General features: G+C 49.3%; 1 protein-coding gene across 5 annotated transcripts; it reads left to right on the forward strand.

Annotated features, from left to right (window-relative positions):
• Positions 1–1,762: 1,762 nt before the first annotated feature.
• On the forward strand, positions 1,763–17,310 carry LOC142041899 (suppressor of cytokine signaling 1-like). Of its 5 annotated transcripts, none has more exons than XM_075051143.1 (3): positions 1,763–2,282; positions 12,253–12,377; positions 15,714–17,310. In XM_075051143.1, the coding sequence occupies exon 3, from the start codon at positions 15,780–15,782 to the stop codon at positions 16,461–16,463; it is 684 nt and encodes a 227-aa protein (XP_074907244.1). In that variant the 5' UTR covers positions 1,763–2,282; positions 12,253–12,377; positions 15,714–15,779; the 3' UTR covers positions 16,464–17,310. The 5 variants fall into 5 exon arrangements, with proteins under 5 accessions (XP_074907244.1, XP_074907248.1, XP_074907245.1 ...); XM_075051144.1 differs by lacking the exon at positions 1,763–2,282 and adding an exon at positions 2,410–2,502; XM_075051145.1 differs by lacking the exon at positions 1,763–2,282 and adding an exon at positions 11,270–11,338.
• The last annotated feature ends 2,507 nt before the right edge of the window (positions 17,311–19,817 follow it).

A 19,817-nucleotide genomic window follows, 5' to 3' on the forward strand; every position in this document is an offset into this window, starting at 1 on the left:
GCATCAATCCAGTGGTGAGAGCACAGGGAACCTCTGGGTTCTAGGGAATTTACTTGTATTCTTTTTTTCTTAAGAAAACTCACTTAAAGGCAGGATTTGTTTTTCACCTAACATCCAGGCTTGGTTTCAGGCTAGCAGGGAAGAAATGCAGTACTAGCAAAGCCAGTGCTGGAGCACAGTTTGATTGCCATCCCCTCCTTTTGTATCACAGGACACACAGCTACTTCAGCATCCTTGTGTTTTCCACCTATAACAAAGCCACCTCAGAGGTACCTCAACCCTGAACACATTTTGGGCCCTGTGAGTCAAATCTGAGCTTTGGAAAATTGTGGTCAATAGTGCCATTGTGATATGCCTCACCAGCTTTTACTGTTGGAGTGCTGCAATATGCTTCAGCTGTAACTGCTGTGAGGTCACGGTTTCAAGTGGACAAGAGAGAGAAGAGTGAGACCCACAAACAATCTCTGAGCAGTGAGGCTGGTTGTTACTTTTTGCAGGCAAAGATGAAGAGGACAAATAAAAGGCAGAATTAGACTAGTCCATTTAATGTTAAGGCAAGGTGGCTGGTAGAGTCTATGAAGTCACCCAATAAATGCTATAAATATCCACAGAGGGAAACGGACTCCCTACTAGGCAACTGTAAAGCAAACCACAGGATATTTTTCAAGCTGCCATCCAAAAATACAAAGAAAAGTGTGACAAGCCTACTTAAAAACCAAAAATGGAACAGATGAGCACTTTGTCTCTGCTGTGATTTAGGGCTCCAGTGGCAGGTCCTCCCACTGAAGCCTCCCTGAAAAAGAATGAAGCGCTTTGCCCAGACTCTTATGGAAGTTCAGAAATTCTTCTGTGGTCAGCAACATCTTCATGCTTGGTTGAAAGAAAAAACAAGGACTGATGTCTCAATACTCAGTGGAACATCTAGCAAGGCTGCAGATCAGATTCAGTGGTGTGTTTCTGACTGCTTCGTGCTCCCTAGCAATGCAAAGCAGCTGTAAAGCTTTTTTAGTCAGCTGCTCAACCCGGAGTTACAGCTGCTTTGCATCACCAGACTGGATCAGAGCAGCCAGAGCATGTCTGCATTGGTGTTTGCATATAGCTTTTTCAACAGGGCAATTCACCTGGCACGCATACACCAGGGAGTGCACGCAGCAGTCTCAGTGAGATCTGGAGAAAGTATACAGGTGAATGAGAATGCTGATGATCCAATCCAGTCATAGCCTAATTGCAGGCTAGGCCTTTAACAGCTGTGGGGTTTGTACTGAATTCCAAAGTTTCTCTTTTCTCCTATTTCATCTATTCTCTTTGAGCAGTAACATGCTTATGGTATGCACCATGCGGTGTGCTACTTGTATTTTACATCATAAAATTTCTGCTTGTTTTCCCATTTTTTCCCCATGATTTCCAGTATTTTCATTCAACCCCCCAAGGCAACAGCGTGTGTTTTTAGGCATGCTCTTCAAGTCTCCGTTATGCTGCCGGACGTGCTGCACTGCCAGGGTGACCGGTGCCCTTCTGGAGGCTCCTCCTGTAGTGCTGGAGAGGAGCTGGGAGAACTCTAGTAGTGAAGGTGAAGGCCGAGACAGCCTTCCCTTTTTGCGGCTGGTGGAAAGGGCCCTCGTCTGCTGGCTCTGCTGCCCCGGGCCTGTGGATAGAACCCCGCCCCGGTGTTTCACAGCGCTGCTACACCAGCCCTGGGCATAGCCCCAGCCCTCCCCGGTGCTTGCGAGCTCCGATGCCCCAGCCCAGTGTTGGAGAGCAGCAGACGGTAACTGGGAGGAGGGGCAGAGCCCCGGTCCCCCGCTGTCGCCGTCGGGGGACGCCGCCGCCTCCCCAGGGCGACGCGTGGCCCCGGCGGGTGCCGGGGGGCGGTGGATGCTGCGGTGCCGTCCCGGTGGGGTTCCTCTGCCGGTGGGTTCCTCTGCCGGTGTGCAGCGGAGGGGCTTTCACAGCCTCTTTTTTTTTTCCTTTTTCTCTCTCCCACCCTCCTAGTCCGGCCAACTTTTCTTTTAAAAGATCCCAAACTTTTTTTCTTCTTTACTTTCCCCCCCCCCCCCTTGCAAGAGCCACGCTGTGGAAAGACGGGGTGGTGGAGGAGGGAGAAACCCCTCCCCTTCCCCTCCCCCGCAGCTCCTTCCTCGGAAAAGAAACACTTGGGGGGTTTCCTCCCCTCCACTCCCCTTCCCTTCGCGCCGCTCTGCTCCCTGGAGCCGAAGCCGCCGCCGCGGCGCCCGCGCGCCCCGCGGCCGAGGAGGGCCCGGCGGACAGCCGCGCCGCCTCCGGTAAGCCGCGCACGCCGGCCCCTTTCTGAGTTGAGGGGCCGGGGGGGGGGATGCGGAGCGCGGCGGCGGCGGGCGGCAGGACAGCGGGGCCGCCTCCGTTTCGCTTTGGGGCGGGAGAGCGGCGGGGGCAGGGCCGGGTAGCGCCGCTGTCGCCCCGGCACTGAGCGCTCGCTCGCACCGGCGGCAGCGCCGCCCGCCCGCGGCCCCGGAGGTGCCGAGAGTAAGTTGTGCGGCGTTAACCGAAAACGGCCTTTTGGCCGGGGGGGTGGGGGGGTGGTGTTGTCTGTCTGTATCCTCCGGTCCCCCCTTGTCTTCTTACAAGGGCGGGAGCCGGGAAGTGTAGCCTCCCCTCTGCTTTGGCTCCGGGGGTGCCGGGGCTGTTGCTGGCTGGGGAAGAGGGAGCGTGCTGGGGCTTGGGGTGCCTTCCCCAGGAGGGTCAGGGGAGGATTTGGGATGCTGGCAACTCACTGCCGGCCCTGAAGGGAGCCATGTGCTATGCTGGGAGCAGCCTGGGAGGCTCCGTGAGGCTTGGGGCTTGTCCTGCTGTCAAGGTGTTCTCTACAGCATCAGGGCAGGGAGATGCTTGCTTTAAAGTGAAACCTGCAAATTATGTAATGTCTCAAGTGGGTCTGTAGGGAAGCAGATGCACGGGTCTGGGGAGCGGGTAACTTGGTCTTCATGCCGCTTCTTTCCCTTCACATGAACCACTAGAGAAGTGGTGCGCAGAGCGTTACGCTTAGTCTTAGCTGCCTGCCTGCCAGAATTGAAGGCGTTACGGGGAAACGGGGTAACCATGAAGCGGGAGTGTACGTGCCCATTGGGGTTGCCCTTGAAAGGCAGAGGCACTCACCGTCCTCCAGACCTGGCATAGTCAGAACGCAGCCTCACACCTGCCTTTTCTCAGAAGATCGGTGCTGCACGCACATGAAAAGCCTCGTCGGCAAAGGTTATCGCTAAAACCTCCTCCTTTATGCAATCTGAGTCATGGTGCTCGCAGCCATGTAGGATCAGCTACTCACTTTTTCCCACAAACACACACGCTCTTACTGAGAATTTTGGAATAGTTACCACCTAAAACCTCAGCTTGTGTTCCTTATAGGATGGGGTTTTTTTCCTTTTTTAATTTAGTTTAAGTGTGTATTCCTTCCTGCTCAATAGAAGCTTGGAAACAGGATCTGGATGAACCCTGGAGGTAACTGAGAGGAACTCAAGAATGTTAAATTAATGTCCCTGGTTTTTTTTCTTCCCCTGCATGGGTGAAGGAGGGGGATGTGGCTTGACCATTGTTCTGGAAAGTTGGGGGTAATGAGTATTGTTAGCAAGCTGCTATTTAGGACTGTGTGGTCCAGACAGTGCTGTTTGCTAGTTCTAGTCCTTGCAGCTCTCAGAGAACTTAAATGAAAAACCCAGTCACATGTTGACTGCTCAACTCTGTAAAATGGGGTGGGTTCAGAAATAACTAGTTTCCTCATGTTTCATTCCCTGTTGACTGTGCCCTTAAGAGGGTATGAAGACATATCTTCTTTCTCCAAACAATTGTGACTGCAGTTCAGATGCTGCGTGAACGTCAAATAGCCCGTTCAGTCACAGCAGGGCTGTGGTCATGTGCTTAAAAATTATGCACATGCACAGAAGTTTGTGGGACTGAGGCTCTATTATCACATAATGTTGGTCTTGGTTGAATCAAGTTATGACGAGATGTAGCCAGTTGCTGCAGAAGAAGCCAAGCTTTGTTTCTGTGTTCATGAGCGATTCTGCTGGGTATGTGATTTAAAATGTAGTTGTTGAAGTATGGATTCTTGTTCCCTCTAGAGTGGAAGGCTCTTGGGCACAAACCTGCAGGATTACTGGGGTGCCAACTTCCCACGCAGGTTCCCATCTTTTCCTTGGCTAGACCGGGATCTGGGCCTTTGTTATTTCTGTGCTTCTTGTTATCATTCAGTATGTCATATGTCCTTCAATAACCTGGCTTGCTTATCATTTACTTAAATGTAGCGGGGTTGAGAGGCAGCACGAGGCTTTTGTTTAAGATTGCATTGGAAGGCACAGGTAAACTATACTGGTGTCCCAAAAAGCAGGCATAGAGGAGCACCAGGGAAAGGCTGAGCTTCTGCAAATCCTCCCAGGTGTGTGTCCCTGCCATGTCTGCTCAGAGAGGGCCAAATTCAGTTTCCAGATGACAGCTTCAAATGTGTAGCCAGTGCCTCTTACCCTCAATCCAACTGGGATTTCTGTGAAGTTGGTGGTCGGTTTGTGCAAGGATAGAGCTGGAGTTGGGTGGTGTAAATTCTTTGTTGCTGTCGCTAATACTTTGGTTGCATTGCTGAGAAACAAAGGAGAAAATGTGCCTTTGGAGCTATGTTTCTTCCCTTGCTCCTCTTTCTCTCCATCCCCAGTGGGGTTTTGCTCTTTCCTCCAAGTCTTTCCCTGCAGCTCCTCGCCACCCCAATCACCCGCTACCACCCACAGGCTTCTTTCTCCTGGTTTCTCCTACCTTAGTTTGGTCAGCAATAAACAGATAGTGCCAATATTTAAATATGACATCATTTGGATTGGGTTGACACTGTGGTTAGATTAATAAAAGCTGTGGGGAGGTGGCATGTTCCTGAGCCATTATTCCAGGCTGCTGTAGACCTCAGCTAGTGGTACTTGCCAAAAGCTTGCAAGCCAGGGGAGGTGGGCACCTGCATCTCTTTCTGTAAATGAAAATGTGGATGGTACAAGAGCTGAGTCTGCCATACAGGGATCATCTTGTTACAGAGTAAAGGTATTAGGAGTGTGTGTCATTAGGAGGCATCATATATTTATTTAATGCAACTAAATGCTATGTTAATTAGATCCTTGATTACATGTAAATAGAGGCAGAAGGCAGGCATGACATCAGCTTACCCTCTTCTATCCTGTCAATCTACTTCACTACTGCCTGCTCTTCTGGTTTGCATTTGTGCATATCCTGCAGCCTTCTGCCTCAGTAAAGCATTTATTAGCTCACCATTTTGCTGAAATCAGTCTCGGACCTTTAAAAAAAAAAAAAAAGAAAAAGTGCAGTGGTGTTTGATGTAGCAGGATTTGGTGGCTTTGTGTTAGTGAGTGGTCAAAATGACTTGAGTAAAATGCATTTCCCCCTGCCTCGACCAAGTGCAAGATTTCAAGTTAAGATTTAGAAGTGAGAGGTATAGAAAGTCCTACTTTTTAAACTTCTGGGAATCTCTGCTTCTGTTTGATAGGTATTTAATAGTATAAAAATGTTAATGCAGCTTCAGTAAAATTGCTAAATGCTGGTTTTATGTTGTCTTTGGAGACTTTAGAGCTGCCCCCTTATTTTTGTCCTCTTCAGTGGAGAAATGAAAAGGCCTGTGTGCACTTCACAGGAAATGAGTGTCTGATACAGGCTTGCAGGCTGCACATTTCCAAGAACTGCTCTCAAGGTATTTTGATAATGCACATTCTCTCTGCCTTCTCCCTTCCTGCTCCCCATGCGCTTCTGTGCCTCTCTGCTTGGGTCTCAAACACATGTGAAGGACGAGGGAAAGAATTGAACAGTGCGAATACTAAGTTTGCAAATAGGCTGCTTTAGCTTTACGTCAGCTCTCTTTGGGAGCTGTGGCTGGCAAAATTGGGTTGTCAGCATTCAGTTCCCTTTGTCTAAGCAGAGGGGTTTTGTCCTCCCTGTCATCCCCTGCAAATGATGAAGAAAAATTTTGACTTCAGATTGTGACTTGTCCAACAGAGGTTTTTGTGTGTGTGTTTGATTCTGCAGTTCAGAAACAGCTTGGGTCTACTTTCACACTTCCTCGGTAGCAAAGTTTATTTGGAAAATTAGGCTAAGGCTGTCAGGGAAGAAAATAAGTGTCACTATTAGCAGCTGGAAAATGTCAAAGATCTCCATTCCTGTTCCTGCAATCTGAACTCTGTAGCTGGGCTTTTGTGTGGCTTGCTGATGGTGCCTTGCTTAAAGCTGAGGGGGGTTTGGCATAGGTTTGCTTGGGTCAGCACACTCATGGTGATGTGCACAGATGCCCGCAGGAATGGTTTGATTATGTTTTTTGACAGACTGGCAATGTTTTTCTTAATCCATGTTATTCTTCGTGCATATTTGAGTTCTTGCTTGTTTTCTGGTGAGAAGTTTTGGGATGTGCAGGGAGGGAAGCTGGAGCTGGAGAAACATTCTTGAATTGCTCCTGCTAGAAGTTATGTTCATCCTCTGAGGCCCAACTAAGTGACACAGTGGACCAAGAGCCCCACTCAAAGGGACGCTGAGACGAGAGGGAATGTTTCTTTCTAACCTCATTGCTACAGTGTTTCTGATTCAGAGCTGCTTTAGCAGTAATCACTGAAATGGCCCATTTGTGTGGTATGTACACCAATATTCAAGTCAGCAGATAAAAGCAGGAGGTGCTGTTCTTTTTAGTCATTTAAAAAATGAGGAAAAAACAGGCTGAGCTGCTTTAACTGCTCTGCAGCAGGTCCATAGTTGATTCCCTGTAGTGACTTTATAAACCTTTGTTTACTACTTCAGTTTTGCACGACTAAAGGATGTTTATGCCTTGTGCTGGGCTCCCCTTAGTCTTATGTAGAGCTTGAATGGTTAAGACTTGGCTTAAAAAGGTGATGCAACCCCCCCCAGTCCTTTGCTGCTGGATCCCTCTGCCTAAGGTCTGCTAAAGCATAGGGTGGTGAGTACTTCACAGAGACAAAGCAGAGACCTTTGAGAAAGAAGAGAAATGAGACTCCTCAGATCAACTCTCTCACTTTCCCCAGCAGCAGCATTTTAATGTCTATGTGATGGGAGTTTTTCCTTTTATGAGTTTTAAAATTAGTTACTTTTCAATCTCAGTCACCTTTGAACTTCCTCTCTTCTAGTTTTATGAAAGAGCATAAAAAGAACGGCCTGATTGTACTGTATCGTTCTCTTGCATCCCCTTGTATCTATCTGCTCTCTAAACTAAGAATGAAGTTTCTCCAGTCTTTCTCTGTCTGAACACTTACATGTGACTTCTTATCATCCATCTTTAGGCCCATCCCCTTTGTTTCAGCTCTGTCTGGTTTTAGTTAAGGTGACTGGAACTGAATATATTATCTCAGGTGATGACATTACTGTTATGTTCCCACCCATCCATTTTGCAACCTCACGTTTGTGCTTACTTCTTGGTTTTTAATGACCGCTTTTGGATTCAGAGCTAGAGCTTTCCTTAACAAACTCTCAGCACAGTTGCTCTGCTCATTCATTGGCTGTGCCACTTAATTTATTGCCCTTCAAAATACAGACCCAGTTTGTTTTCCTACAAGTCTGTGTCCACTTGCATCTGTCAGGACAGAGTCTTGCCTGACCTGCTGGTGCTTGCCAGCCTGCAGAATTTTGAGTGACCTCTGACTTCTCTGGCCTGCAGAGAGTGAAATGATTTTGTCACCGGTTGCCCCTGGAAGGGTGATGCAGGGCTAGCTGCTTTTCCAGCTGGCTGCCTAGATTTAAGTACTGTGAGGCTGGAAGCTGCTTGCTGGGGGGCAAGGTTAAACCTCTTTATGTTTGAGGTGGTGTGGGCAATGGCAGCTTGCAGGTGAGGGGAGAAGATTTCTAGAAAGGGACCTGGGTTGACGTGTGTATTTGCATGGGGAAGGGAGCCACTTGCACCCACCAGCCTGTCACGGGGAGGGATGCTCTTCAAAGTGGGCTGGGTCAATCTGGGAGGAAGATGTAGTGGCTGGAAGGGTGGCAGAGAGGTGATGGGATGTGCAGTGGCTGAAATGCCTTGGTTTCCTCAGGACACCCCACTTCCACCTCCCATCACCCCGGGGTGCGACTGCTCCTTGTCTTCTATCTACTTTACAGGCCCTGGGGTGCTGCTGGCTCTTTACCTCATGCACTGCGTCTTGCTTTTTGACTTGCTTCTGACATGGAGGCTTTGGGGAAGTGCAAGGCATGTCCCAGCAGCTGCCTGCTTATGTAGCTTTTCTGCAGTGTCCTCGTCCCTACTTGCTGGTATCTCAGTCAGCTAAATGATTCCCCCAGAGGTTTTCTGTTTTTTGATAAACTGAAAATGCCATTTGTGTTCTGGTTTTTGTTTTGTTTATCTTGGCCACCTACTGTCCCAGTTTCATGACAGCCATCCTCATTTAAATTTGTTCCCTACCATCAGTAATTTATATTCCTTTATATCAGCTCCAGCAGAGTTAGCTTTTCATCTTCTGAAGGATTGTTGAGGTTGTAGAGAGATTTGGGCAGGGACTGTGGATTTGTAGTGTGTGTATTTGGTGCCTCTGATCCATGGCAGAGGTCCTTGCAAGCTGTCATACCTACAGCTGATACTTGCGGTGTGACCTGTGTTGTTCCCTGAGCCTGTCCTCTTAGGCAGCATCTCTGCTCCATCATTTCTGGGAGGTCCGCACACTCTGTCACTTTAAGATTTCCTAAATAACCTCTCATGACTTAATTTTTTCTTTCTTTTCACTTTTGACTCTCAGGACTAGTTTCTTTATTTTGTGTGTTGGAAATCCCCCATTATAAAACTTAGAGTTGTGGTGTGTTTGTGCTTTCTGACCCTCACTCCTTCCTCTGAAGGCAAGGTAACTAGTACTGCTTAATAACCTCTCGCATCTTCTGAAGCTGGTCCTTTTTAAGAGCCAAGGGAGGATCTTTCCCCTGTGCCTCTGTGCTCTGGCTTGCATCGGTTAAGTGCTTGGGACTCTTCTCTAAAATCCTAGTTCTGATCATGATACTGAACCAGTTCTAGCTGCAGACACTGCTCATTTCTTAGAGTTAGCTGCTTCTTTGAATTTCTTTCCTGCTAAATGCGATGGTTTTGATAAGGGCCACGGCCATCACAGGGACCGCTGATGGCCTTTGCTTCTCAGGATTTACTCGTTTCCTGAAACGGGGTGCTGGAACAACTGAAAAAAGTCAATTTAGCTGAGAGGCTAGAACGGAAGAAACATACCTGTGCTGCTGGTCTAGGGATGGGGGGAGCTGGCAAGGCTGAGGAGCCGTAACTGGTGGATGCAGAGCTCTGCCCCAGCAGAGGGTGAGGACACAGCCCCGGGAATCGCTGCCCCATTGCCACTGATCCCCCTCTTGGCAGGCAGATGGGAGAGAGCATTTCCAAATGGGAGCCATGAGGGACCTGTGCTGTCTCGGCCTCTTGCTTCCTCCTCATTGTGCCCTATCCCCATCTCCTCATTTCTGCATCGAAACTGGGGAGAGCCCTGGCCACCTTCCCAGAGGGCTGCTTCCCCACCTAGCAGGCAGTGGGGAGGGAGGGAAGGCAAGGCAGCCACACAGGGGCTGTATTCACCGGCTGAGCACGAGGCTGAGGGTTTCCATAGCTCTGCTGCACTGACATTCGCAGGGATGGCTGCTCGCTGTGAAACTGCAAGGGTCGGGAGCGAGGCTTCCCTCGCTTACCAAAAACCACTGTTGTGTTGGCCAGAGGTAAGCAACAACAACTCTCTTCCCTTTAGCCATGGCAGGATAGCCTCTGCTGCAGCTTTGAAACTTAGCAGTAACCCATCCTGATTACCTTTTCCCAGCTTTTTTTTTTTTTTTTTTTTTTTTTAATTCTCTTTGCTGCAGTTACAGAAGGGGAAAAATAATTCAGGCTCTTGAACCAGAATTCAGTCTCCAATAGAAGCTGTTCCTTGCCAGAAGTCAATTGGTAGTTTTGGTAGTTTTACTTGCTGTGGGACAAACTGTAGTTGCTGGCAGCTACTGCACGGCAGCCTTTGAGTTCAGGGAAGTGATGTGGCTTCTCTGTTATTCAGAAATGGCAGGATTACAGTTTCATACTGGGCTATTTCTATGAGGAATGGGCTGTTTCATTTGGAAGTAGTTGTTTTGAATGTGCATAGTATTTCCAAGGTATGAGGAAAGGACTCTCAAAATGCAGTCTTTCTTCCAGCTCTTTTGGTTAGTCCAGCAAAAGCAATTAGCTTCCCCTGTGAGCTGCCACTTTCCTTTTTTTTTTTTTTTTTTTTTTTGAAGCATGTTATGCAGAAATCAAACTTGCTTGCAGACTTTCTTGCCTTGAAGAATAGTCGGTGCCCATCACACTGTCCTGTGGGTTTTCTTGGGGTAAAATCCTTTTAGCCTGTATCAGCAAAGTGTCATGTTAATGCAGAAAACACATCATAGAAAAACATGGTAAGAAGTACAAAACCTAAATAACAGATCCATGGGAAGTTATTTGTGGGTTTTGAAGTATGTTCTCCAACCCCAAAATGTTGGGACGGGTTTGATAAGATCAGTCCTCTTGCAAGGTGTCCAGCAGCTGTTGCCCAGAACCTGCATGCAGGATCCTCCTGCTCGGTGTCTCTACTGCATGGAAGCAGGAACTGTAACAGTGTGTGTGCTGCCTCAGTTTATTTTATTTTGCTAAATATTGCATCCTTGAATGCTGGTTGTATAGGGAAATGCAGTTTTGGTTTGGGGTAGGTATGTGTGGTGTGGGGTTTTTTTCTTTTTTCCACATATTCCCTCACGTGTCAGACATAATGGCAGCCTTGCATCAGACTGTTTATAGCCATGGCGTAAAAGATAGAAGGAACTGCAATGTCTCCTAGGCCTGCTTTCTGCTGGAGAAATTGGCTGTGATTAACATTGGTCCTCTTAGCTGAGCTGTGCCACATTCCTTGCCTAACCACAGCTCCCTCTCTGCTCTTTGGCACACGTCTGTCTGCGTGTCTCCTGCCTTTCTCTTCCCGCTCCACAAGCCCTTTCTGGATCAGCCTTGGTTACCTTGGCCGTGGTAGGGTGCTTGTGACAAGGGACATTGGTGTGGCCACGCACTCTGGTGGTGACGGCATGGTTTAAACCAGCACCAGTGTGTGGCAGATGGTGGCGGCCACAGGAACCAGGCTGGCCCACCATTAAAATGCAGCGCTGCATGCTTGGCTCTTACCAGGGAGGTTTCTTCCAGCTGTTTGCTTGAGCTTTCCTTTGAAACATTCTCTCCAGCCACAAATCAGCAGGCAGTGCATTTCTGTGGGATGCAGACGTGCAAGCAAGAGATGTCTGCTCAAGCTCTGCTGCCTGGAATGGGGATGCTGCTGCAAGGGCTTGCAGGGTACATGAGGGAGAGCTTTTCCAGATTATCCCAGCCTCCATCTACTGCTCTGGGAACTGTGGGATTGATAACTGAGAGATGTTGAAGCTGAATGGAGTGGGTAATGTAGTAATGGGATAGACGTGCAGTTCTGCTAGCTGCAAGTCGACGTGGCTTGTGGGGTGTGTGCCTGGTCTGGGCTCTGCTGGGGGGGATGCAGAGAAGTGATGTTAAGTAATGGAGAGTAGGTATAAGTGCAGCCTTACAGGGACTGCCTCTGAAAGGCATGCAGAAAGCTGGGTTCTTTTTTTCAGCTTGCTGATGGATCTACTGACAGACCACAGTTGCACATGTGGTGGTCTGCTGCTCCAGTGGGTCAGCAGGTTTAGTTTTCCATCCACAAGGTGAGAAAGAAAAGCCTTGAGAGCCGGGGAAACAGGGCAGAAGAGTGCAGGCCAGAACAGACTGGGTCACTATTTGAATAACTCAGCAGTGAATGGCTACCTACGAGCTTTCAGTTAAGATCCTCTAAATGTTGTGTGTTGCATCGAGCACAAGTTTGAGTTTGCTGTTCTGAATCCTTAAGCTTATTCCTGTTACCGTTATCTCTTAACCTTTGGGGTTTATGCTTCCCACTTCCAGAAGGTGATGGCAACTTTATGGTCTTTGCATTTGTCCTTAGGCCATCTGTGAGCTGTTGGGACCTAATCAGCTCATGGCTTTGTAAGTAGCAATAATAATAATAATAACAACAGCAGCAATAATCTGTTGTCTCTGTCATTATCTGATGTGCTGTATACATGCTTCTACAATAATACAGGTCAAAGAGGTTGAGACAGCCAACCTGTCCCCAGATTTGTTGTATTTTAGATCCACATTATGGTGAACTAATGAGCTTAGTCACCTGTTTGATGGACTTCTCTTTCTTCTCAAAGGATGGATCTGCTCTTAAGTAAAGCTTTGCAAAAACTGGGAAGTGTCGCATTGAAGCTCTTGAATTTGGACCACTTCCAGGCCTGACATCCAGAAACTCATCCCTATGGGTGGCAAATATAAAGAGGTAAGCTCTTTCAAGTGTCCTGGAGGAAGAGTGCAAGGACGCATCACAGCTGAGTACTTGAAGCTGCTGTTGAACATGCCAGATTTGTCAAGGCCTAGGGTGCAGGGCTGGCTTGGCTAACACCAGAGGCTGCGTACAGTCCCCTAGTTACTAGAATTGTCTCCTTATATGAAATATGCTGCTTTGCCTGGGTAGTGAGCGAGGAGGAAGGCAGGATGCCCTGCGTCAAGAGCACTTATTTTGAAAAGCTCTTGAACTTGCAGTAAATCAGAAGGTCTGGGGAAACTTATATAGCCTTTTAATTAGTGGGACGCCAGCTTTTTAGGGTATGCTGCTTTGGCTGACTGTTCTGTATGCTGCTTTTTGTTCTGACTGTCTTGCAGTAGGGAGGTAGTAACGTGTTTGGATGTTGGGTTTTTTGGGGCTTTTTTGGAGCAGGGGGAGGGAAAGCAAATTGTGGTGTGGCAAATCAGAAGCAGAACTAATTGTGCATGTGTATTCCATTACACCCCGGGCTGGTTTATTCCTAATCCTGAGAGTCTGCTCATTCTTCTTGACGTGGGAGGCCATGTACACGTAGGACCTGTTGACCCACTAAAAGTGAACCTTAAAGGTAGTATCAGGAAGCACTTCTAGAGCTAATATTAATGTAACTAATACTGTGCTGCAGGCCAGGCAGTCATCTGTTGCAAATGGGTCACTGAAGCTAAACAAATTCATGCTGTCTGAGGCTCTGACCCATATGTAGATTTCAAACCGAGTGAACAAATTGTGAGGGTGCTATTTTTGCATTTACTTTGAATTCGAAACGATGACACAGTCTCCATTCTTAGTCAGTCAGACTTCTAGTAGTAGTGGATTTTTCTTAAAGGACTTGGGAGAATGACTCAAGGTTGAAAACTGGGACAAACAAGTTTGTTTTTTTTCTGTCGGATGGCATCTGCAGCCTTAAACAAATTATCTATTTGTTTGTTATTTTTAAAACTACCCTGGAAATGAAAGACAGCTGCCTGCTTCTGTTTTCCTGCTTGAATTAATTTTCCAACCTAGACCCATGAGATCGGCAAAATTTCCGTTGGGACCCAAGAGAAGTTGCTGTTTGGGAAGAGTGGCTGCTGGTGGGAGCAAGGCTCCTTTGTGCTACCCTCAAGGCTATAACTGTAGCCCTGGAGGCATTTGGCAGGAGTATGACCTTCTTTTTCTGTAGTAGCTAATGTCAGAGGGCTTTATAGCTTCCTTGCCCAGCAGAGAGGAGAGGGAAAGGGACAGAGATGCTGAACTTCTTGTGGCACCTACAGCGCTGAGTTTTCGGTGGTGATAGATGGCCCTGGTTGCTGCACGTGGTGACTGTGTTTACTTGCGTTCTGCTCAGTAAATCAACTTCCCCTAAGATTTATTCTGACTTGCTGAACCATCTAAGCAGCTTTCAGCTGCTGCCTTTTTTTTTTAAATGGAAAAAGAAAAAAAACAACTTGATAACTCCTTCCTACCCCTCCCACCTTTCTGTAAGTGTGGAATTTCCCTCCCACAGTGACATGTAGCTAAAGGGCAGGATCGGCACCGTTCAGAGCGGTATCGGGGACGTTAGTGGCTTGTGGACTGCAAATCACAGGGCTGGAAACTGGAGAGACTTCCCAGGCTGCTCTTGGAAAGGGTGTTTATAGCTCCATGTATGGAGATGTGCCTGACAACTACATTATTGGTATTACTGTTTAAGTATTGAGAGATGTTAGGAGAGAAAAGATGACTGTAGGCAAGGCATTGCCGGGCAGATGCCTCCTTTCCAAAACCACCATGCCTGTGTGAGGGAAAGACGTTTGGCCCTGCTGCTCCGTGTCCACTCCCCGGGTGCAAAGTGGGCTCTGCATGGCCATCTGGCTGGCATGAGCACTGAAAGGAGCATGTGGCTTTTGAATAGCTGGCAAAGGGTGCGAGATAAGGGGTATCTTGCAAGGAACTAAGCCTAACCTAAAGCATTCTCTCCAGAACAAGCCCTCCACAGGTCCTTGCACATTCCCTGGGGGGCTGCCTGCCTGCTATGAGCCCCGATGCTCCCGTGAGTCTGTGATGAGGGGGACTGTTGGAGACAGAGAAGCGTGTCTCTTCCTCTGCTGCAGGCTGCGTGTCAGCAGCCTGTTCTGCTCCAAGCACGGCTGTGCTGTCAGTGAGTGTCACTGGGTTAATGGAGTATGTCGAGGGACCAAGGGCAGGGTTTGGCAGTGAGCTACTGACTTGTCAGGCCTGGGGAAGTGGTATATAACAGCTCAGCTTCTCACACAGAATGAGCCTCTGGCTTGGGGCTGTGGTTTTTATGTTTATGTGTATATATACACACACACATGCGGAATATGTATTTTTGTATATAACTGAAATGACTTGGATGGCTGATGGCAACGCTGGGTTCAGGAATTTGCATTTCTGAAAACAGACAGCCTGGTGATAACATGAGGTGCAGGGGATGAGCAGGGTCATGACAGTAAGGGATGGCACTTTGAACGCAGCGCATGAGCAGAGGATGGTGACTGGGAGACGGCAGCATTGTCTGCTGATGGAGGGAGATGTCCCTCCAGCAGAAACAGAAGTTAAGGGGCTGGAAGGGCTTGAGCAGAACTGTTCCTCGGACATCAGCAGTGTCTGGTACCAGCGTTAAGTGGTCTCATTCATGGCAGTCCCAGCCCTCAAGTTGATGGTGTAACATTGCTTGAAGGGGTCTTGATCCGAGACCTTTGCTTTCTCCTGACATAGTGAAACAGGCATGTCCTGGGATGAGAGAGTGGTTCATGGGGTTTGGTGGGAAGGGCTTATTCCCATGTTCTGCTTCTTCTAAGTCCTGTTGTCTGTCCTTTTGTCAGAGAAACGGTTGGAGAGGCGTGAGGAAACCTTTCTACCTTTCATTGAATGACAAAGTAAGGAATACTTTCCTGCTTTGGCAAGTTTTTCTCTTCTGATTTGGGGTGTCATTTCCCCTTGCCAGTTTGAAGGCCACTCTGAGAAGCCCCTAAACATCCAACAGAGGGAAACCTTGAAATAACAAGATCTGCTAGGTTCAAACCGGCCTGCTGAAGGGTGTGCTGGGGAGCCCCTGGCTGTGAATCATAAAAACCCAGTGGATGCAGAGCTCTGTAAGGTGCTACCTTGCATTGGTGGGGACGCAGCTGGAGCCCTTCGTGCATGTATATCCTTAGTTGTTTCTGCAGCTGGGGGTTGGTGATATACAGTAGCTCCTTGATGTACCCTCTTTGGTACTGTTGCTGGTCTTTCTCCCTTGTGAAGTGTCTTCACTTGCCCAGTTAGAGGAAGGTACTGGGTTTGCCTCACTTTCTTTCTGTCCTGCAGGCTGGATGCAAAGGAGGAAGCATGGTAAAGGCAGCATCTTCCCAGGATCCATGGGCTCTTTGAGAGATGATCAGAGGGAGGCCAGATGATCTGCACAACACACACACCACTGTTTCTCGTCCGCAAAGGCAGCATCAGAGCATTCTCCCCAGCGCTGCGCCACCCAGCTTGCCCGATCGTTTCCGGATGTTTCGCAGCTGCGAGTGGGAGGTCCTGGAGCGATCCCTCAATATCCTCCAGGCCAGCGACTTCTACTGGGGCCCCTTGTCTGTGGGGGAGGCTCACGCCAAGCTCCAGCGGGAGCCTGTCGGCACCTACTTGGTGCGGGACAGCTCGCAGGGGAACTGCTTGTTCAGCCTGAGCGTGCGAATGCCGACAGGGCCCGTCAGCCTCCGAATCTCTTTCCAGGAGGGCTATTTCCGCCTGAAGAACTGGTTTTCGGACTGTGTGGTCCAGCTGCTGGAGCTGGTGGTGGCAGGGACCCGGAACAACCCCTTGCACTTTGATGAGATGGGGGGAACCCCCCTGGTTTTCTCTGAGCCCCTGTGTCGGAGCCGCCGGGCAGTGCCCACGCTGCGAGAACTGTGCTGCCGGAGCCTGCCCACTGGTGCTGTGACGGGGGATGGAGCAAGGCTGGGGGGCTCCTTGGGGATGCGCCCAAGGGAGGAGGTGGTCTCAGCCCCGGGTGGAAGGGGAGGGTCAGAGGGGAGTGTCATCCCCAGCCCCTCTCTGTCCTGGGCTGGGAGATGATGCCATGTGCCTGGGAGACGAAGGGAGGTGCCTGTTATGTGGCTGTGCTGGTGGGATGCACACCACACCAGTGGGGCTGGAGCAGCTGCTGGGAGAGGAAGGGGAGGGCAGGGGGACCAGGGCTTGAACCCGCTGGCTGTGACAGCTCTGTCCTTGTACCTGCACAGCATGTGTGGCCTTCCCCAGAGATGTCTGAGGTAAAGCCAAATCGGAAGAGCAGAGATGCGCTCCCCGCCCCCAGTCCTGCTCTGTGCGCCACTTATAATTTATAAGCTTGAGAAGAAGGCAAGTTGCCTGTCCTCCCAGGTCAGCCCTGTGTTTTCCTCTACCCCAAAATGCCGAAGCTTGTTTATGCTACAAATCTGCCCTTGTGAAGTGGTGCAGCTGAGTCCAGTCCCACAGCAGTGCAGCTTGGGCATCGGTGAGCGTGACCCCTGTGCTGACCGGATACCCCCATAGCCGTGGTGGAGTGAGAGCACGTTTTGCTCCTTGCAACGCGAATGCGATGCGTGCCATTTCAGAGGCCAGCGTTTGCACTAGAGGGAACCCGTTGCAGCCATGTATGATACGTGCAGCTTCACTGGCTTTGGCATTGCTTTATTTAAACAGATTTTTGGGAGTGCAGATGAGTGACGTTATACTAAGGGCATGGTATTCCTGTAGAGGTAACCCTGGTCTGGAGAGTTGGGTCTGAAGAGAAGGGATCCAGCGCCCTTTCTTATGCTCATCTGATAGTATGCTGCTGCCACCTACAGAGCATAAAAAGATGTTTCAGTTTTGCCTCCAAAAAGGCAAAGAATCTTCTATATATGACTTTTAAAAATTTTAATAAACGTGGTTTTATACTTATTTTTAAAAGTCAATGAGTACATGACAATATTTTCATTCCCTTGCAGTGTTGGAAACCCAGTTAGTTTAGTGGCAAGACACAGCAATCAAACTGAAACCAAACAAGTGAATTTCTTATAAAGACCAAAAGCAGAACATAAGTGAATGGTACTAGCTGGGAACAATAAACTTAATTCATCTTAGACTGTAATCAAGTAAAGAATTTTCTAAACAGAAGATACTTCCTAAAAACTTAAGGGTGAGATTTTCAGCAGTATTTTTAGTACCTTAAAATTTGTACTGAGTGTTTGAAAGAAACATGAGTAGTTCAAGATCCTAGAATAGGGCACAGCATCAGTGAACTTGAGCTGGTGAGGATGAGTACAAATGAGAGGAACAGAGTTGACTTAAATAGGGTTATGGTTCATTTCAGGGGTGCAGGCACTTTGAAATAAGTGACTGAAAACAGCTATGTGAAAGGAGAAATTCAGATACTGTAAAATTTGAGCCAAACTGTTTTGTGTGCTACCAAGCATACATAGCCAGGCAGGCAGCCTGCTGAGCTCATGCTGACTTTCCCCTTCAGACCTGTACAAGGGAAAAAAGGCAAACATGGGGAGACATTACTCTGATTTGCTCTTTTGGGTTCAGGTATCTTATCTGAGGAACCAAAGCATGCAATCAGCACAGAGAGAGATACAGGGTGTGATTCATTACAGGAGCCTAACTTCAACACTCTGAATTATTCTCTGGAGGGCTCTGTTGCTCTGCTGATGGCAAGGTGCCTGGCCTCCTATCTCGGGGCATTGGCTTATGAACCAAGGTAGTTAAATAAATGCCAGAGAAGTGGCCATCTTCTTGCAGGCTGCTTCTCTTGCTCTCTGGGAGGCCAGGGGCAGCTCGGTGGCCCTGCAGCTGCTGCGGCTCTCAGCCCAGTGCAAAAGCGTGAGCTGGGATTGTTCGCTATCCCAGGGTTTGTGTGCACTGTGGTGGTTGATGTGGGTATGGTGTTGCTTGCTGCCGGAGCTGTAATCTCGTGTAGGGCCAGGGCAAAAAGCTAAGCAGGTAATTGCATCTGTCATGGTCACTGGGTCCATTAGAGGTGGTGAATTGGAGCCCTCAGATGCCCGAGTCAGGCTGTGATGCCCTGGGTGAGGGCTGGGGTGCCCTGCTTACCCCATGCAGTGTCATGAGGGGGGCTGGGGTTCAACCCACCCTGAGAGAATAGTACTGTGCATCCCCTGCTCAAACACATACCTGTCGCTCAGGGTTATTGGTATCTCCACCTCCTGAAGCAGCCCTGTCCAGGTATTGTAACCCATGCAAGGACCGGGGGTCTTGGCAGACAGTGAAGCTGAATCCTGCAGGCTGCCTGGCAGCAAAGGCCAGCAAGCATCCTGGGCTGCATTAACAGGAGCACCACCAGCAGATGAACAGAGTGATTACCTCCCTGTACTCACCATTTCTTAGACCCCAGTTAGAATATTGCATCCAGTTTTGGGCTCCCTGGTGCAACAAAAATGTAATAAATTGGAGTGAGGTTGGGATGGGGGATGACCCAAAGAAGCTCAGGGGGCTGGAGCACTTGCCTTGCAAGGAGAGGCTGAGGAAGCTGGGCATGCTCAGCCTGGAGAGGAGATGGCTCGGAGGGACCTAACAGCAGCTTGCCTGTACCTATAAGGAGGTTAGCAAGGAGCCAGGCTTGCTACAGTGCTATACAGCAGGAGAACGAGACACAGTGGACATAGGAGAAACAAGTCCAGGCTGGCTATGAGGACACCCTTTTTCTCATGAGGGTAGTCTGGGTGGGAGGTGGATTGCCTGGAGAGGTTTTGTGGTCTCCATGCTTGGAAGTTTTCAAGACCCAGCTGGGTCAAGCCTGGAGCAACCTGGTGTATCTCAGAGCTGGCCCTGGTGTGAGCCCCAGGTTGGATTAGCAGGGACCTCCTGGGGTCTCTTCCCCTGTGAATAGTTCTGTGGTCCTGCATTTTCATAGGGCAGGGAGGTGGGACTGGCCATGGAGGAGGTGGTGGGGCAGAGGGGGGGGTGGACTCTGCACCGGGAGTGTGCTGCTGGGGTGCTGGACCAGGATAGTGGTGTGGTGTGCTGGTAGAGGGAAAACCTCCCGTGCTGCATGGAGCATTCCCAGGCCACACACGTGCTCTGGGTGCTGCTGCCTGCCGTGGATTTGGCCTGGTGTGGGACACCATCCGATTGTTCACCCTCAGTGCATTTTGTGCAGAGCTCTGGCAGAGTCCAAGTCCACTGTAGCTCCTATGCCTGCCCTGCCAGCCCCTGTTGGCATCTTGGGTGGCCCCGGGCACCTGTGTTTTGGGACTGTTTCCTGGCTCTTGGGTGAAGCCCCTGCCTCAATGGGGTCAGCCACACAGCTGCCCTCCCTCTCTGCCTGCTGCAGGAGGAGTGGGACTGGGTCTGCTGCCCCAGGCACCCTGCCTGTCCCCTCAATCCTTTTCTTCCTTGCGGGTGTTGTCGCCGAGGCGCCTTGGCTGCCTTCCCACCTTCCCT

The sequence above is a fragment of the Buteo buteo genome, chromosome 19 (genome assembly GCF_964188355.1).
Source record: "Buteo buteo chromosome 19, bButBut1.hap1.1, whole genome shotgun sequence".
NCBI classification, from domain to species: domain Eukaryota; kingdom Metazoa; phylum Chordata; class Aves; order Accipitriformes; family Accipitridae; genus Buteo; species Buteo buteo.